This window comes from Sciurus vulgaris, assembly GCF_902686455.1.
Source record: "Sciurus vulgaris genome assembly, chromosome: 12".
Lineage (NCBI taxonomy): Eukaryota > Metazoa > Chordata > Mammalia > Rodentia > Sciuridae > Sciurus > Sciurus vulgaris.
The window spans coordinates 49,049,475-49,066,567 of NC_136473.1; the positions used below are offsets into that span (position 1 = coordinate 49,049,475).

General features: G+C 38.2%; 1 protein-coding gene and 1 long non-coding RNA gene across 11 annotated transcripts in view; both read right to left on the minus strand.

Moving 5' to 3' along the window:
- Positions 1-6,136, minus strand: part of LOC306641211 (uncharacterized protein) — a 97,209-nt gene extending 91,073 nt beyond the window's left edge. For 2 of the 9 annotated variants that reach the window (XR_013758064.1, XM_079106185.1), the window contains exons 1-2: positions 5,474-6,100; positions 4,746-4,819 (exon numbers count right to left, since the gene is read on the minus strand). Coding sequence is in view for 5 of the 9 variants with exons in the window: in XM_079106185.1 (XP_078962311.1) it covers positions 4,746-4,819; positions 5,474-6,013 (614 nt within the window). In the remaining 4 variants the exon portion in view is untranslated. Of the gene's footprint in view, positions 1-3,429; positions 3,634-4,117; positions 4,186-4,745; positions 4,820-5,473 lie in introns of those variants that run through there. The other 7 variants (XM_079106187.1, XR_013758065.1, XM_079106188.1 and 4 more) reach the window with 7 other exon arrangements.
- A 3,992-nt stretch (positions 6,137-10,128) lies between these two features.
- Positions 10,129-17,093, minus strand: part of LOC306641230 — a 41,408-nt gene continuing 34,443 nt past the window's right edge. For both annotated transcript variants that reach the window (XR_013758075.1, XR_013758076.1), the window contains exon 4: positions 10,129-10,446. This is a non-coding gene — a long non-coding RNA (uncharacterized lncRNA). The remainder of the gene's footprint in view (positions 10,447-17,093) is intronic.

Consider the following 17,093-nt stretch of genomic DNA (forward strand, 5'->3'; position numbering starts at 1 on the left):
ACTTGGGCATATGACTTGCATTGGCCACTGGAACAAAGTGGCAAAAACCTTAGGAACATACTTGTTCTTTGTTGAACTCTCTTTTTCCCCTCTGCCACATATTTCAGAGACGCTTCCCTGGTTGTGGGGATAAAAGAGTAAGAAACACAATCTAAAGTGCAACAGAAACATGTCTTTGATCTCTTGAGGCACTGAGACATTAATACAATGAGGAAAATAAGGAGGGCCCAGAAAGGTACGTGTTGAAAGTAAAAGGAAGTAGAGGGAAGGAAAATATTACATAAAGGACAATCAAATACAAATGAATAGACTAGGGAAAGAAAGTCTAGTAGAGTAGAGAGAGGATGGGAGAAGGGAAAGCAGACAAGAGACAATGGGGGAGAGAAGAGGATGAGATCAAAAACCAAAATCCTTAGCAAATACAAAAAAAATAGAGATACTACCCCATGTTCTACCACATCATAATGGAATGAAATCAGAAATCAATAATAAAATAAAAAATAGAAATTACTCCAATACCTGGAAACTAAATAATACATTACTGAGTGATGCATGGATAGCACAAGACATCAGGGAAGAGAGAAAAAAAATTCTTAGAGGTAAAAAACATCAACACAACATATCAAAATCTCTGGGACACTATGAAATCAGTACTAAGAGGGAAATTCATTGTATTGAACTCATGCATTAAAAGTATAAAAAGTCAACATGTAAATGACCTAACATATATCAAAGCCCTAGAAAAAGAACAGGTCAACACCAAAAATAGGAAAAGAAAGGAAATAATTAAAATAAGAGCTGAAACAAAAGAAACAATTCAAAAAATTGACAAAACAAAATGTTGGTTCCTAGGAAAAAATAAACAAAATTGGTAAACCCTTAGCCACATTAACAAAAAGGATAGAGAAAACTCAAATTACTAAAATTTGTGATGAAAAAGAAAATATCAGGATGGACACTACTGAAGTACAAAACATAATTAGAACCTATTTTGAAAATTTATACTCCAACAAAAATAAAACATTTCAAAGGCACAAATTTCTAGAGACGTAGGATCCACTCAAACTGAATCAGGAGGACATACAGAATTCAAACAGACCAATTTCAAGCACTGAAATAGAAGGCATCAAAAGTCTACCAACCAAGAAAAGCCCAGGACCAGATGGATTCTCGGCCCAGGTCTACAAGACCTTCAAAGAAGAACTAATTCCAATACTCCTCAAAGTACTCCATAAAATGGAAAAGGAGGGAACCCTTCCAAACTCATTCTATGAAGCTAGTATCACCCTGATACTATCTATACTATACTAGTATCACCCAAACCAGACAAGGACATTAAGGAAAGAAAACTTTAGACCAATATCCATGATGAACACAGATGCAAAAATTCTTAACAAAATTCTGGCAAATTGCATACAAAAACATATTTAAAAGATAGTGCACTATGACCAAGTGGGTTTCATCCCAGGGATGCAAGGTTAGTTCAACATCTGGAAATCAATAAGTGTAATTCACCACATCAACAGACTTAAAGTTAGGAATCATGTGATTATTTCAATAGATGCAGAAAAAGCATTTGATAAAATACAGAACCTCTTCATGCTTAAAACACTAGAAAAACTAGGGATAGTAGGAACACACCTCAACATTGTAAAGGCTATCTATGCTAAGCTCAAGACCAACATCATTCCAAATAGAGAAAAACTGAAAGCATTCCCTACAAAAATTGGAACAGGAGAGGTATGCCCTCTTTCCCCACCTCTATTCAACATCATCCTTGAAACTCTAGTTATGGCCATTGGACACACCAAAGAATTAAAGGAATACAAATAGGAAAAGAAGAACTCCAGTTATCACTATTTGCTAATGACATGATTCTGTATTTAGAGGATCCAAAAAACTCTACCAGAAAACTTCTAGAACTAATAAGTGAATTCAGCAAAGGAACATACAAAATCAACACTCATGAATCTAATGCATTTCTATTCATGTGACAAATCCTCTGCAAGAGAAACTAGGAAAACTACCCATTCACAACAGCCACACACACACACACACAAAATAATATAGTTGGGAATCAATGTAACAAAAAAGAGGTAAAAGACCTCTACAGTGAAAACTACAGAACACTAAAGAAAGAAATTAACAATAACTTTAGAAGATGGAAAGATCTCCCATGTTCTTGGATTGGCAGAATTAATACTGTCAAAATGGACATACTACCAAAAGTGTTGTACAGATTCAAGGCAATTCCAATTGAAATCCCAATGACCTTCATAGAAATGGAGAAACCAACAGTGAAATTCATTTGTAAAAATAAGAGACCCAGAATAACCAAAGCAATACTTAGCAGGAGGCATCACAATACCAGACCTTAAACTATAATACAAAGTCACAGTAACAAAAACGGCATGGCATTGGCACCAAAATAGACAGGTAGACCAATGGTGAAGAAGAGAAGACAGAGACAAACCCACATAAGTACAGTCATCTCATATTAGACAAAGGTGCCAAAAACATACAATGGAGAAAAGATAGCCTCTTCAGCAAATTTATTTGCTTCATCATGCAGCAAAATAAAAACATGTATCAGAAGGAACACACAAGTAACATAGGTGGCAACGTTCTCCTGTCTCTACTATCCTTAACAAAAACTTTTTTATCATAAGTGGTTGAAATATGTTTGTATAGAGAGCACCACACCACATTTAATCCCTGTGCCCCATAAAAACACTTTCAGAGGTAGTCAGTGAACACTGATAATGGATATGACAAATCATCCTAATTTACTGAAAAAGATATAACAAGTTTTATATAATCCTGTTTCATCTAGTTTGAGTTGATGAGATGCTTGAAAGTCATGAAGCTGTATTTCTCTAGAACTAGTCTAGAACTTTAATTTATAATAGACCATTACCTAGGTAGCAAAGTGAGCGCATATTTAAAAAGACTATATCCTATGAGAAAAAAATCAGTAAAATCCATCTGCTTTTATAACTTACTCAATTGCATTTCATTTCCTTTTATTTTATTTTTTTCTAAAGAAGCCTTAGAAAAAAATGATTTGGGGCTGGGGTGTGGCTCAGGGGCAAAGTGCTCACTTAGCATGTGGGAGGCCCTGGGTTCCATCCTCAGCACAACATAAAAACAAATAAATAAAATACAGGGATTGGTCTATCTACAACTGTGCAACACTTCCTGCCTGCACCACTGCCTAATTCTCAGGATAGGTCTCTAAATTTAAAGGGCTGTTACACAATCTATCAAAAATGTGTATGAAAGCACCATTTGGAAGAAACAAAATTACCCAATTCTTTGTGTCTTTAGATATTAGAAGAAAAACTTAACAGAAAAAAGAAATCTGTTTAGTATTTTACAGAAGCATTTTATACTTAATCTGCTACTTTAAAACATTTATTTCAGAATTACCTTTATACTTCCAGGCAAAGTAACTTCTATTGCTCTACAATGCTGGACAAGATCTTGAGCCTCTTCCTGTATTTTCAAATGATCTGCCCAGGTAAAGGGTTGAGAAGAGGTGACAAGGAGTTGGGTTTTAATACTCCAGTCCACAGGTAACTCAGTATTTTCTGAGGACAGACTATCTGATTCAGAGAATGATAGGGGTAAAGCCTTTTAAAAGAAAAAAGAAAACAACACAAAAAAATCAGAGTTTCCAGAAAAACCCTTCAATCTAAAGATTTTATTAACTAACATATTCACAGTCTCTGAATAGCAAAATTACATGAACTATACACTAAATATCATTAAAAAATCATACCTCCTGAAAAATTCTGGAAGGAGCTAAATTAATCTATTCATAGTCGTTTCCACTAAGAGGCAAAAACTTGTTGTTGGAATGGAGCATATTTCACTTTTTAGGTTTTACTAAAAAGAACTAACACTTTATAGAGTACTACAGATGTTGTTATCAAAGTAGAAATCTTCCCAATGTCTGAAAAAGTACCTAAAGCCTTTGAAACTGGAACTTGGGCTAAGCTGCTCTTCCTGCAGGTAACCTTAGGAACCCTTAAAGGCCATTTTTAAGAAACATTTTCTGATCTCAAAAATCTGCCATTAACCCACTTTGCTGTCTTTTCAAGTCAATATTATTCACATTACAAGAATTCTCAGGCTGGGGAGATAGCTCAGTCGGTAAAGAGCTTGCCTTGAAAGCACAAAGCCCTGGGTTCCATCCCCAGGGCCGCAAAAAGAAAAAAAAAAAAAGTCTTTTAGGTAAGGCAGTCTTAGGCAAAGAGGGAGATTGAGTCTTGTGGCATTTTGATAACCTGCACCCATTAGGTACAATCATACATTTACCAAATGATCCCAACATAAGTACTTGTAGGTGTTGTGGAAGTGGACAGCAAGGTTCGGTGCTATGCCATAACTTGTGGAGGTAACTGGAGAATTTGTTTTGAAGATTTAATAAAGGATCAAGTTGAAGAAGTACCTTAGTATGGAGGGGTTCCTCTGAGTGATGAGCTCAAAAAAGAAGTGTGTTAAAAAAACTGATGAGGGTAAAGGGCAACCAACAACTCTCATCTACTATGCCTACTTTCCTGCTGGTGACCATTACAGCAATTCTTACTGTAACACACCAAATCCTTTATTTTGGCTGATGCCATCTATTCAACTCTGGTAAAGATAACCACTTTCAAGCTTCTCTGCAAAACTATTTTTCAAGCAGAATGCTTCTGAGAAGCATACGAATACACACGCTAATGATATTTAAAAAGTATTACCTGGGGTAGTTCAGTAACTGATGTTCTTTCAGATGACATCTCTTCCCATGGCAAATCATTTTCTTGATTAGTATCTAAAAACAGGTTAAGAAAATCGTCCTTTTAAAATGTAAATGATGCTGAAGTTTGCTTTAAATGTGTAGACAGGCTCACCTGGCAAAGTACCTTCTCAGTAAATGCCAGTGCACACAAACTTATACACACCCAAATCAATCCTAGCAGTTTTTCACTTTGGGTCTGAACTTTAATATTAAAACTAAGAGGGAAAAAGGTCAGTTTTGCGCATTGAGTAACTGACCATACAAACCTTAAGCCGAAAGACCCAAAAGGCAAGAAAAATGCTGGTGATGTCCGAACAGATTTATCCTCAACACTCCTCCACTCCGCGCAGCTTTGCGGGAGAAGCACGGGGGGAAGGCGGTCGGGGCTTTGTCCGTCCACGCTGCCCTCGGGATGCCTTCCGCGGAGGGACGTCCGCGCAGACCTGCAGTCACGTCTCCCGAGCGGAGGCGGCGCACAGCGCCAGCACAGCCGCAGCCGGGCAGCCTCGGCAAACCCCGCCCTTCAGGAGCAGCCGTCCCCAGGGCTCGGGGCTCCCTCAGGCCGCGGCGACAGGAACGCTTCGCGCCCATTTCCCTGCCCCGAGCCCTAACTTTCCATCCCTAACTCGCAGCTGGCCCCGCCATGAAGGACGAAAGCCCTTCGCCGGCAGGCACGAAGACACTCACCGAGCCCGGCGCCGCCTCCTGGCCGCGGGGCAGCCCGTCCCGGGCGTCCATGGCGACCCGCAGCCGCTTGTCCAGGCGGGCGAAGGGGTTCCTGCCGGCCGCGGTCGGACCGCCCACTCTGCCGCCGGCGGCCAGGAGGGGCCTGAGGGGCAGCACGGCCGCCAGTGCGGCGAGGCGTCGGCTCCACATCTCGGGAGACCGGGAGGCGGCGGCTTCTTGGCTCCGGGACCTTTTCCGTCGAGCCGCAGTGTGTCCAGCGGCCTCTTGAAGGTGGGCGAGTAGCCGGCGACCGACAGGGCCACGAAGCGAAGCGGCTGAGGCCGACCGCCCGCCTCGCAGCACTTCCCGCGCGCCAGGGCCCCGCCCCCGCGCGGCGTGCGTGGCGGGCACGCGGCCCCCGAGGTCCCGCCCCCGGCTGCGTTCCTCCGGGCCGGGCGGTCCTGCGCTCCTGGCCAGGCTCTGGGCTGCGATCCTGCCATGAGATGAGGCGGCTGTGGGCAGCACTTGGCCCGGGCGGGTGTGCACTACCCCGTTGGGCATCGAAATGGTTGAACGCTGCTAGGCCTGCAGTAGGGATGTCATCACCGCGGGTACAGCGTCTGGACTCGCGGTGCTGGACTGCTGCTTAGAGCTTTCGGGGAGCAGTGGTGACATCTAGAGGTGGTGACAGCACCAGAGCAGACCCCAACCCCGCCTTCTTCAAGAGAGAACTCAGAAGATAGCACCCTTCAAGCTCAGTCCCCCTTTCCCAATGCAGGCAGTCCCAGCCCTTCACGCAAATGCTCTGCAGCTCCCACAGGACAAGATACTGTGATCTTTGTTCCTGAAGAAACTCGAAGTAAATGGATAAATTGAAGTGTGTATGACTTAGGTACTTTGGGACCTGAAAATAAATTCAAATGCTTAAATTCTGAAAGCAAAGACTCGTTAAGATGTTCACAATGGATTTGACAAGTAACTAATAACATTATTTTGACAGTATACCAAGGCCTGTAACAGACTTATGATTAGAATGGTGTGGATTTTGCTGAAAGCAGTTTTCCTCATGGGAAGAGAGGCAAATGTGTAGAAAAAATTTACTAAAAATGGCTTTCAGAATACCCCTTCAAATGTTACAGAATTATCTTGCTCATTTGCACAGTAATCTGGAAAACATTTTTCAAGTATGTCAAATAACTGAACATTTTGTAAGTCAGAAAACATGCTTAAAAACTGAACAACTTGCTTTTTATCTTCCTTGATTTTTTCCAATTCCCAAGGAAAACTCTGGCTTCAAATACTGGGATTGGGTTATCCAGCTGAGGTTTGAGAAAGAAGATTAAATTGAACAACTTGATTTTTCTTCCTTGATTTTTCTGAACAACTTCCTTGGAAATTTTTGCCTCATATAGTGGAATAGATTCATCCAACTGAGATGGAGAGAAAAAATGATTACAAATGTCTCAGATGTTTAGAACACACTGGGCAGTAGTTGACAGTTGCCATAGTTCAGCCATATTACTTTAAAATAAGTCAAACTTGTCCATTAGGATCTCCACTGTTAAAAGTGGTTAAGTTTTCAAGGGGAAAAAAATACATACTTTATCCATTCTAAGTAATCACCATATTGGATTTTCTGCTCTTTCCAAGCCATGGATCTTTTTGGGAGGGGAGATGAGAAAAAGCAAAGATCAAAGCACAGAAAGGAATGGAGGGCAGGAAACTCACAGGACACTTCTGGGGGTATACCACAAGATGCACTTTGAGAAACATTAAACAGCAGCTATTTATCTAAACTAAATAAGATATGGTGGCAACAGGTATACTGTAAAAACTGAAACAAAAATGGAAATGCTCACATTATTTCCTTGAGAATAGAAAATAAAGAAAAATGATTCGGTTACTTTAGCATACCTAAAACCACCAGCTGATCACTTCTCCATCACATCTTTTAAAATGCATAGCTGGAAGGATTGTTAAGGTGACAATATTAAAGAGAAAGGATTAAACACATTCAATAGGCAGAAGATACTAGGCAGGTCAATTTTCGTTCAAGTTTTGTACTCTCAGAGAGTCAAACTGTTGTTACAGAAATTCTGTAACCTGTCAAGTTTACCTGTAAAACGGGAATGATTTGAGACAGTTGATATAACTAAGCCTAAACTTCTAAACACAATTGATAAGAGCAGCAACTAACGGATGACCACTTTTAACCCAATGAATGAAGGCAGAATGACGTATTTAGCACTTACTTTACATCTCTTACATCTGGTTGGTAACAGAACAAAATATGTGCATGGTATGTGTCAGTACCAGAATCAAAATTACGTGAAATCAAAAAATTTTTGTGAGAATGTAAGGAGGAAATGTCCATATTAAGTTCAGTGAACATTACTTCTCTTCCTGCCTCCCTTCACTTACACTCTGCTCATTCTCTTTGATCTTTTTCAGTTAGTTTCTCTGTTCCTATTTTCTTCCTTCTCTCAGTAGGCACTGCTGTTTGGAGAGGTTCAACTTTTATACACTTACACACACATGCACACACACACACACACACACATATATATATATATATATATATATATATATTTGGTTATTTATTTGTTTATATTTGCTAGGTTGAACCTTCTTAAGAGCTGACAAGAGACTCATCAGAGTCCACCATGTCCTGCTCACTTTAAACTATATCTGACTTGTGTTTCTGTGTGCATGGGTCATTTGTCTTCCTAGGGACTCACAGAAAACAGAACTTTAAGGTTATATGATGGGGTAAAAGAGGTTGAGAAACAGAGTGGTACAAAAATATATTGATTTATTGAGTGAAACCAAAGAAACAACAGGAATTTCTAAAGTGTGTCAGGTTCAGTTAAAGCAAACTTGGGTAAATTGGTAAGACAAAGTTAAAAAAAAGAAAGATGTAAGTTTGAAAAATTTAAATAATTAAAGCTATCACTTAAGTAAATTTGGAATCAGCACAGATTTTTTTTAGCTGTTAGTGAATTTTAAAATTAACTTTCATTTGGGATTTTGTACTTCACTTTATCAGTGCCATTTGGGATTGTTATTTCCCTGAAAAATTTCATGTTCTCAATTTGTGCTGAGTAATATAACCCACCTATAGAAGGCCTAAGTCTTTCAAGGCACCACTTGACTTCCAAGCTGCATGCTATTGAAATCACTTTGGCTCCTCTGTTCTGTGCTTACTGAATAACTATTATACCAAATACCTGTGTGGAAACACATGTACAAGGGTTAACAAATGCAAGGGACAGGCCATATCCAATCTATTTTGTAGACTATATAAAATATACAGCATATATATATCTTGTGTGTGTGTGTATGTATATATATAGTATATGTGTGTATCTGCACATATACATACACGTTCATATGTGCATATAGGTATGTGCATGTGCACTTTTTTTGGTACTAGGAATTGAACCTGGGATGTTTCATATTGAGCCATATCAATAGCCCTCTTTGTTTTTTAGTTTGAGACGGGGTCTTGCTAGGTTGCTGAGCCTCCCAAGTCACTGAGATTACAGGCATGCACCATTGCACCTGGATTACTTTAATATATTTTTAAAAATAAAGAAACAAATAAAAAATAAAAACATCTGGGGATGTAGTTCCATGGTAGACTTCCTGTGAATTCTCCCTAGTGACACAAAGAAACAAAAAAAACAAAACCCCCCAAACAAAAAATGTTATAATAAAAAAGGAAAAAAGTACAGATAAATTTAGCAGGGTAAATGTGTGATTGGCTTCTTCAGAAGGGGGAGTAGAAAAGCTGCACACTTCACATGCTCAGGTCTGAGCATCATTTCCAGGATGGAGGCCACATTCAGAAACGTGACCTTAGAAAGAGAAAGGCGGCTTAAGGGCACTGTTTAAGTACTTCAGGAACCTAGCTGCCTCTCTTTGGAGACTGGAGCACTTCAAACACTCCAGCTGTTGGACCTGTAGGGTGAGCACAGGGAAACACTACTACCCTGATGTTGGACATCAGAGGACGTCAATGCTGAAGACAGCTCTGCCTTTTTCCAGAGAAAAGGAAAGGAAAATAATTTTCATCAATAGCCAAATAGGAAACTACAAATTCACCTCAAGTTTTGCAATGATTTTAGATTATAATATTTTACATATTCTTTTGTTTTTTGTTTGTTTTTGTACTGTTAATTAAACCAGTGGTATTTAACCACTCAGTCACATCCCCAACACCTTTTTTTTTGAGACAGGGTTTGTTAAGTTCCTTAGGGCCTCGCTAATTATGCCGAGACTGGTCTCAAACTTGTGATCCTCCTGCCTCAGCCTCCAGAGTTACTGGAATTACAGATGTGTGCCACCAAGACCAGCTGTTTTACATAGTCTTTTAGTGTCTATTATTGCAATAGTCTATTTCTGGATGCTATATGGAATACATTTAATTTAGTACATTTTGACCTCCTTTGTGATCTAGCTATAAAATACCAACACTTTATTAACCTGAGTAAGTGTCAGTGATATTATACAAAACCAGTAAGGAATTCCAGGGATGAATAAAAATGGTTTGGCTGGGGGTACAGCTCAGTGGTAGAGAGCTTACTTACCAACCCTGGGTCCCCTCCCCAGCATGGGATGTGGGCGGGGGAGACTTGTTTTCTTTTTAATGTACTGGTACAATTAAAGTAATTAGAAACTAATTACACTAAATCTAACTTTTACCTCCTATTGATAAAACCTGCTTATGATAACAAAATGGGAGGCTGGTAAAGATGTCAGTTATTAATCAATTGGCAAAGAATTCTATTAGCTTGTTTCTAAATTCCCTAGGTTGACTGCATGTTAATCTATTTCTTAAAAACACACATTAATACTTACACTTGCTCCATCCATTATCAGTACTGATTTTCCAGGAGAGAGATGAGAAAGAATATGCAGGACTGTATAAACTCATACTCCATCCCGAATAGTTCCAGCTGCTTCTGTCCATGTAACCTTTTCTGGTTTATGAACTATCACAAGGAATAAGAGGAAACCATCCATTAGCAAGTCCTAGTAATACTGCCTGATGGATCTATTTCTTTCCATCTCTTTGTCCCTGGACCATGGCCCTGGTCCAAGCCCCTGCTCCTGTTAATCTCTCCCCCACATTATGGTTTCCTTGGTCCACTCTTGCCCACATATAATCCATTCTCAAGCTAGGAGCAAGTGTGTACTGAGTGAGTATGTTTCCTAAACACATTCAAGAGAGAACGTGAAACATAAGAAACATAAACACAACTGCATTAATAAATAAAAAGCAGAAGGTAAATAACCACCATCAGAGAGGAGAAACAGTGCTTAAGGATCATCCCCGCAGCCTCCTCTCTCCCCACCAGGGGCCACCATTCTCACTTGATTTCTGATTCCCCTTTAGAGTTTATCTAGTGTGTACTCCTCAACCATCATTCAGTTTTGCCTGGTTTTGAACATTTATCTAAATAGAACCATACCCTAAGTATTCTTTGCTATATTGCCTTTTATGTTGAACATTGTTTTTAAGAGACACATTTTTGTGCCCTTTCACTTGGGAGGATGCTGTTACATTATGCATGGTTTTCATTAGGATATTTACTTTGGCGTGGAAATCCCAGGTCCCAGAGTATATTACTTTTGACTTAGTTACACACTTTTCAGTGTGCTTGTATAAATTTACTCTCCCACATCATTGTCTTAGTACATTTTGCCAGTCGTGTGTATAATGGTATAATGGTTTCTTACTGTGACTTAAAATTGCTTTTCCCCTACTACTGAAAAGGCTGAGCCCCTACATTTGCAGGCCTTTTGGAATTCTTTTCATGAAGTGACTGTTCAAGTCTTTGTCAAACTTTCTTTCATCCTGTCTTTTTGTTATTTATTGACCTAGAGGAATTCTTATAGTCATTTGTGCTGTAAATATTACAAGTTGAGTCATTTGTCTACATGCTACAAATATTACGAGTGAGTATCTCTTATCTGCAATTACAACTCCCATCTGGAAAAATTAAACTGAAGATAAATTCTGACTTTAAGTACAGTTATGATAAAGTCAGATGTAAGAATTTATATGTCAAAAGCTTAGCATGTTATTGTTGAATGCATCTTAATCTTATAGCCTCACAGTAAACCTTTCTCTGATTTAATTTGAAATATTTCTGTGTAAGAACTGTGAAAAATAAATTACCAGAGAAGAATAAGAATTAAACCACTAGTAGCAACAATTGCAACAGTAAAAACATTGATAGTACTCCTCTCTGTGGAAAATAAACATGTTCAGGTTTGAGATTAAGAAATAGAAGAGCTATCCAAAGATATTCTCTGGCCACACTTTGGAGAAATATCTTTTGGATGCTGTTGTACCTGTGATGACATCATATCATACTGGAGATAAAAGGTACACTATGCAAAAAAGAATAATTAAGGTTGGCACAGTCAAAGAACATGCTAAAATTGGAAAAATACTATATACATAAATTGTATTTTTTAATTTTTGTGTGGGGATTTTCAAATATACTTTGTGTTGTTTAGATGAGGAAATTCTGTGCAAATTTGGTGATTGAGCTTAAACAAGTACCTTGTCAAATTTGCTGGTGATTAACATATGCATGAAATCCAACTAAAAGTTACTTTCAGTGCAAATTGGTTCTACTGCAGCAGTCAGTGCCTGCTTTTTGCCAGAAGAAACAAGTGTGGATATTAACACTCCACAAACAGCTTTCTACATTCCAGTTGGTATCCCCCTCATTCATTTAATCACCTTAATTTAGAACCATAACTTGTCTCACAGGGTAATGTCAAAATTTGAATGACTCTTGTTCTACTATCTCTCAACATTCATGAAGGCAAGATGTTGAATAATGTATAAATAATTAAGAGCCGATTGAACATAATTAATAACAATTGTCCTATGGCTTTCCTCAATTAATATCCTAAGTCATCAATTTCTAAAAACAAAACACAAAAAATAGTAAAATAAACTGACTTAACCTTTTATCTTTCTACTGCTTCAAAAACTGATATATGAATAAATTGGTAAAAATCAAAATATGGATAATGAAAGGACAGAAGAAGAAATCAGTAAGAAAACTGGATTTCACAGGCACAGATATAAGGACCTGGAGGAATTTGTTATGTGTAACCCACACAGAAATTAAGTGGATCCTAGAATTACCCTTTATGTGGAAAATTTTGCTAGACCAAGGAAGGTCTACCATCCTGGCAAAGAATAAGGGGGACAGGGGCTAATAAGGAAAAGGCTGATTAAATTTTTTTTTTTTTTTTTTTTGAATATCGAGAAGTTCTTGCAAGCAGTGCTTTGATGATTTAAGAATAACCTCATGGATGTCGTCGTCGGCCACGGCGGCGGTGACGCGACCCGCCTCGCGGGTCCCCTCCTCCGGGAGGGTGTGCCCGCGAGGCGGTCGCGTCCGCGCCGCCGCCGCCGCCTCCGCCGCCGCCGCTGCCTCCTGACGCCCCCCTGGACGGTGTGCTGCCGTCGCGGGCGGGTAGCGCCGCGGCCCATCGCGTCCCTCTGCCGAGCCGGGGCCGGGGCCGACGTCGGGCTCCCTCGGCGGGTGGTGGCTGCGGGCGCCGCCCGCCACCCCGCTCGCGCGTGCGCGCTCGTCCGCCCGCCACCTCCAGACTATTGCTCGCGCTGACGTGGAACTTGACATCCTCGTCTCTCAGCCCGCGGGGAACGCCAGGACATTCGGCTCTCTCTCCTTCCTTCTGCAAAGGCCTGGCGTGAATAGGTGATGCTGTTGGAGAAGTGGAACGTTTTTCTCCTGGACCGCTGCCAAATGTCACACCTGTAGTGCGACACATCTGTTCATCTCACAGTGGAGCATTCCTGAAGGGTCTTCCAGGAACCACGGAATAGGAGGGAGTCCCAGAGACCCTTCCGATGAGACAACCCCCCCCCCCTCGACCCTTCCCTCCCTCCCCCCCCCCCCTTTTTCTTTTCTCCCCATTCTTTTCTTCTGGGAAATGAGAACCGCCCCCCCCCCCCCCGTAGTTTAAAGAAAGAATAACAAACAGCGAGAGAGAAAAAATAGAATAACCTCATTAAATATCATGTTTGTACTTTTCCTTGAAGGCATTTACATTTAAGAATTAATGGCACTTGAAAAATAAAATTGGTTTTTCCTAACCCAATATATTTAGATAATAAATAAAAATATTACGCCTAATATAACTTTTTACTACAAAAAAGGAAACGAAAGTTCAGATGAAGTAAGAATATTTTCTATCTCTACTCAAAATTATTTTAACATTTTACATATTTTTCCTAATTAACCATTCTCTTTATGATGTTCACTAGCACAACAAAAATCTATTACTGAATAATGCATTACTTTTATTACTCATTAACAAGTGAGCTTCTATTTGGATTTTGTAAGGCTTTCTCGGGGTTCCTTGTGTATCTATTATAGAATTATTTTAACATTTATAGTTTATTTTGAGAAATTTAAAGTTAAAGATGCATTTTGGAAATTGATATTTAATTGAAACCAATATTAAGTACTCACAGAAATTCAAAAAAGTAAGGGAAAGGAGAAAATGGGGGAAGAAACTGAGGTATTAAATTTATTTTCCACTTATCAGGAAAACATTCGGCCTTTGGTTTTTTTGGGATTGACTTATTTCACTTAGCATTATAGTCTCCAATTCCACCCATTTATCTACAAATGCCATAATATTATTCCTCTTTATGGCTGAATAATATCACATTGTGTATATACACCACAGTTTCTTTATCCATTCATCTGTTGGGGCATCTAGTTTGGCTCCACAATCTACCCATCGTGAATTGAGCTGCTATAAATGAAAAACTAAAGGCCCAATGTTTTCCCAGATAAGTGAATGACCATATAGAAAGGGGGTGGGAGGGTGGGGGGTGAGAGCAGAATGGAGGAACTTTAGATTACATGGAGGGAAGTGAGAGGGAGGAGGGGACAGGGTATGTAAGATGGTGGACTGAGACAGACATCCTTACCCTATGTACATGTATGAGTACAAGAATGGTATAAATCTACATCGTGCACAACCATAGAAACGAAAAGATGTACCCCATTTGTGCACAATGAATCAAAATGTGGTCTGTAAAAATGAAAAAAAAAGAAGAAAAAATTTTCTATTCCCCAATAATCTGTTAAGAAAACAGATTATTTACAATATAAAATAGGTCAGCAAAGAAAAGACAATGCTTCCCTCAAACTGCCACAAGTCATAGTGCAGAAATACATACATTATGCCTCGCTCTCTCTACCCAGATCTGATGCTGGTTTGTTCTATATGCTTAAAATAAAATGGATTGAAAAAATGATATTCTCACTGGTTGGTTTAACTTTAAGCAGACTGCCTACTTCTATGGAAGTGTCAAATGAATACTGAATCAAGCCAATAAATTTCGCACTCCTTATCAGTTTCAATTAAATTACAACACTCTTTCTCTGAAGAGTTCAGTTAGTGTGCTTCTCCATTCTGACAGATGTTTTCTGTTTCACACAGGACCATAATTTCTGATTTGCATTTTAAGAAAATTCTGTTTCAGAAAAATCTCACTTGAATTTTTGTTTCCTACCATCTGAGGCAAATCTACCTCTTTTTATATTTGTCATTGACTGACATGCTATATTTTAAGAAGAGATGAAGTATGCATAGATTAAAGACTTACACTTGGGAGTAACGTGTCCTCAGAGTGCTACCAGTATTGTTCACCTTGTACAATTTATTGAATTCCCTAGTTCTCAGTTCACAAAATTGCTATGAGCATTTAATCAAATTATTTATTTAAAACATTTAGCACCTTTTCAGGAACAAGGCAGTCAATAAATGTTATTGTTGTTATTAACTTACAGTGAAGAAAATATGTAAATAAGTGCATCAAACAAACAAATTTTAAATCTCACCCATAGAATAAGAGATGGTTCAGGAATCCACACAGTTTGTAGGCCAGACTGGCTCATTGTTTGCCTGTGTAAATAAATGCTTCTTAAAATACATTATCTGTAACTACTTTTGCAAAATTGAGAAATCGCATCAGAGTGCTATAATCCCACAAAAATATTAACTATCTGACTTAGGAGAAATTTGCTGATATTTGGTATAGTTCATTACTAATTAAAAGAGTCAAAAACATCCAAACCATAAGCCATGAACATTGATCACACCAGAACTATTCTTTGTACATCTTAAACTCTTCTTATTTTTATATTAGTGTTTATCCTAATGAGACAACTCACCCCACCTGTATGGAATAAGTGAAGGATTAACTAGAGATTAGGAAGGTTACACTAATTACATACTTTCTAAACAGAAGCATACATCTGGAATTGAGAAAAAGTAATCCCAACAATATATTGAAAATGTTTCCAAGAGCTTAATGAAGAGATCACAAATTTTCACTACTTCCAAATATTTTTCAGAAAAATTTTATCTCCTGATGTCAACAAGGATGAGTATATAAAAATATGACTACACAAAAATGAACTATGATGGACAATTTGGATACTACATCTTTATAAACTGTTCAAAACTATTCAATAGTTTATTATTGATTACTAAATCATATTCACACATTAGCAAAATAGTAGAGATATTCTTATATCAAGTAATGACTTGAATGTCAGAGCAAGGTGGTCAAGTAGAACTCTTCGGTTAGTAGCAGGAAGGGAATAATAAATATCAGAGAAGAAATAAAAGAATCAGAGACTATAAAAAGTAGAAAATATCATTGAAAGTAAAAGTTGGTGTTTATTTCTATAAATCAAATTGACAAGCATTAGGTAGACTAAGAAAAACTGAGACAAGGCTCAAATAAATAAAATTAGAAATGAAAAGGGGGACATTATAACTGATACAATAAAATGCAAAGTATAATAAGAGACTATTATAAACATTTATATGTCAAAAATTGTATAACCTAGAAGAGGTGGATAAATTCCTTAATGCACAGAAGCTACTAAAATGAAATTATGAAGAAATAGAAAACTATTAGCATTTCATTATTAAGGTTACTGAATCAGTAATAAAGCTTTTACTGATAAATTCTCAACCAAACACTTGCAAATGAAACTCAACAGCATAATAAAAGGACCATTCACTTTGATCAAGTGGGATTCATCCCAGGAATGCAAGGTGGTTCACATTGGATGTCAATAATTCAGATAAATCTTACTGACAAAATAAAGTATGAAAAAGACACGAACATTTCAATAAATGCAGATAAAGTATTTGACAAAATTCCACATCCTCTCCTAATGTTTTGTGCTCAACAAAATAGACTTAGAAGGAATGTATCTCAACAAAATTATTCTCATATATGACAAAACCACAACTAACATCATATGCAACAGAGAAATATTGAAAACTCTCACCACTTCCATTTAATATAGTAACAGAGGTCCTACCAGCGAAGTTAGACAAGAGAAAGAAATAAAAGGTATCCTCTACATAAGACATCAAATTGCTCCTCATTACAGACAACAGGCTCCTATTTCGACAAAACTCTAAAATACACAAAAAATAAGAATTAATAAATAAATTCAGTAAAATTGTAGGATAGAAAATCAACATGTAAAAATCAGTAATGCTTCTATCCACTAATAGTGAACTATCTGAAAAAGAAATAAAGGGAAAA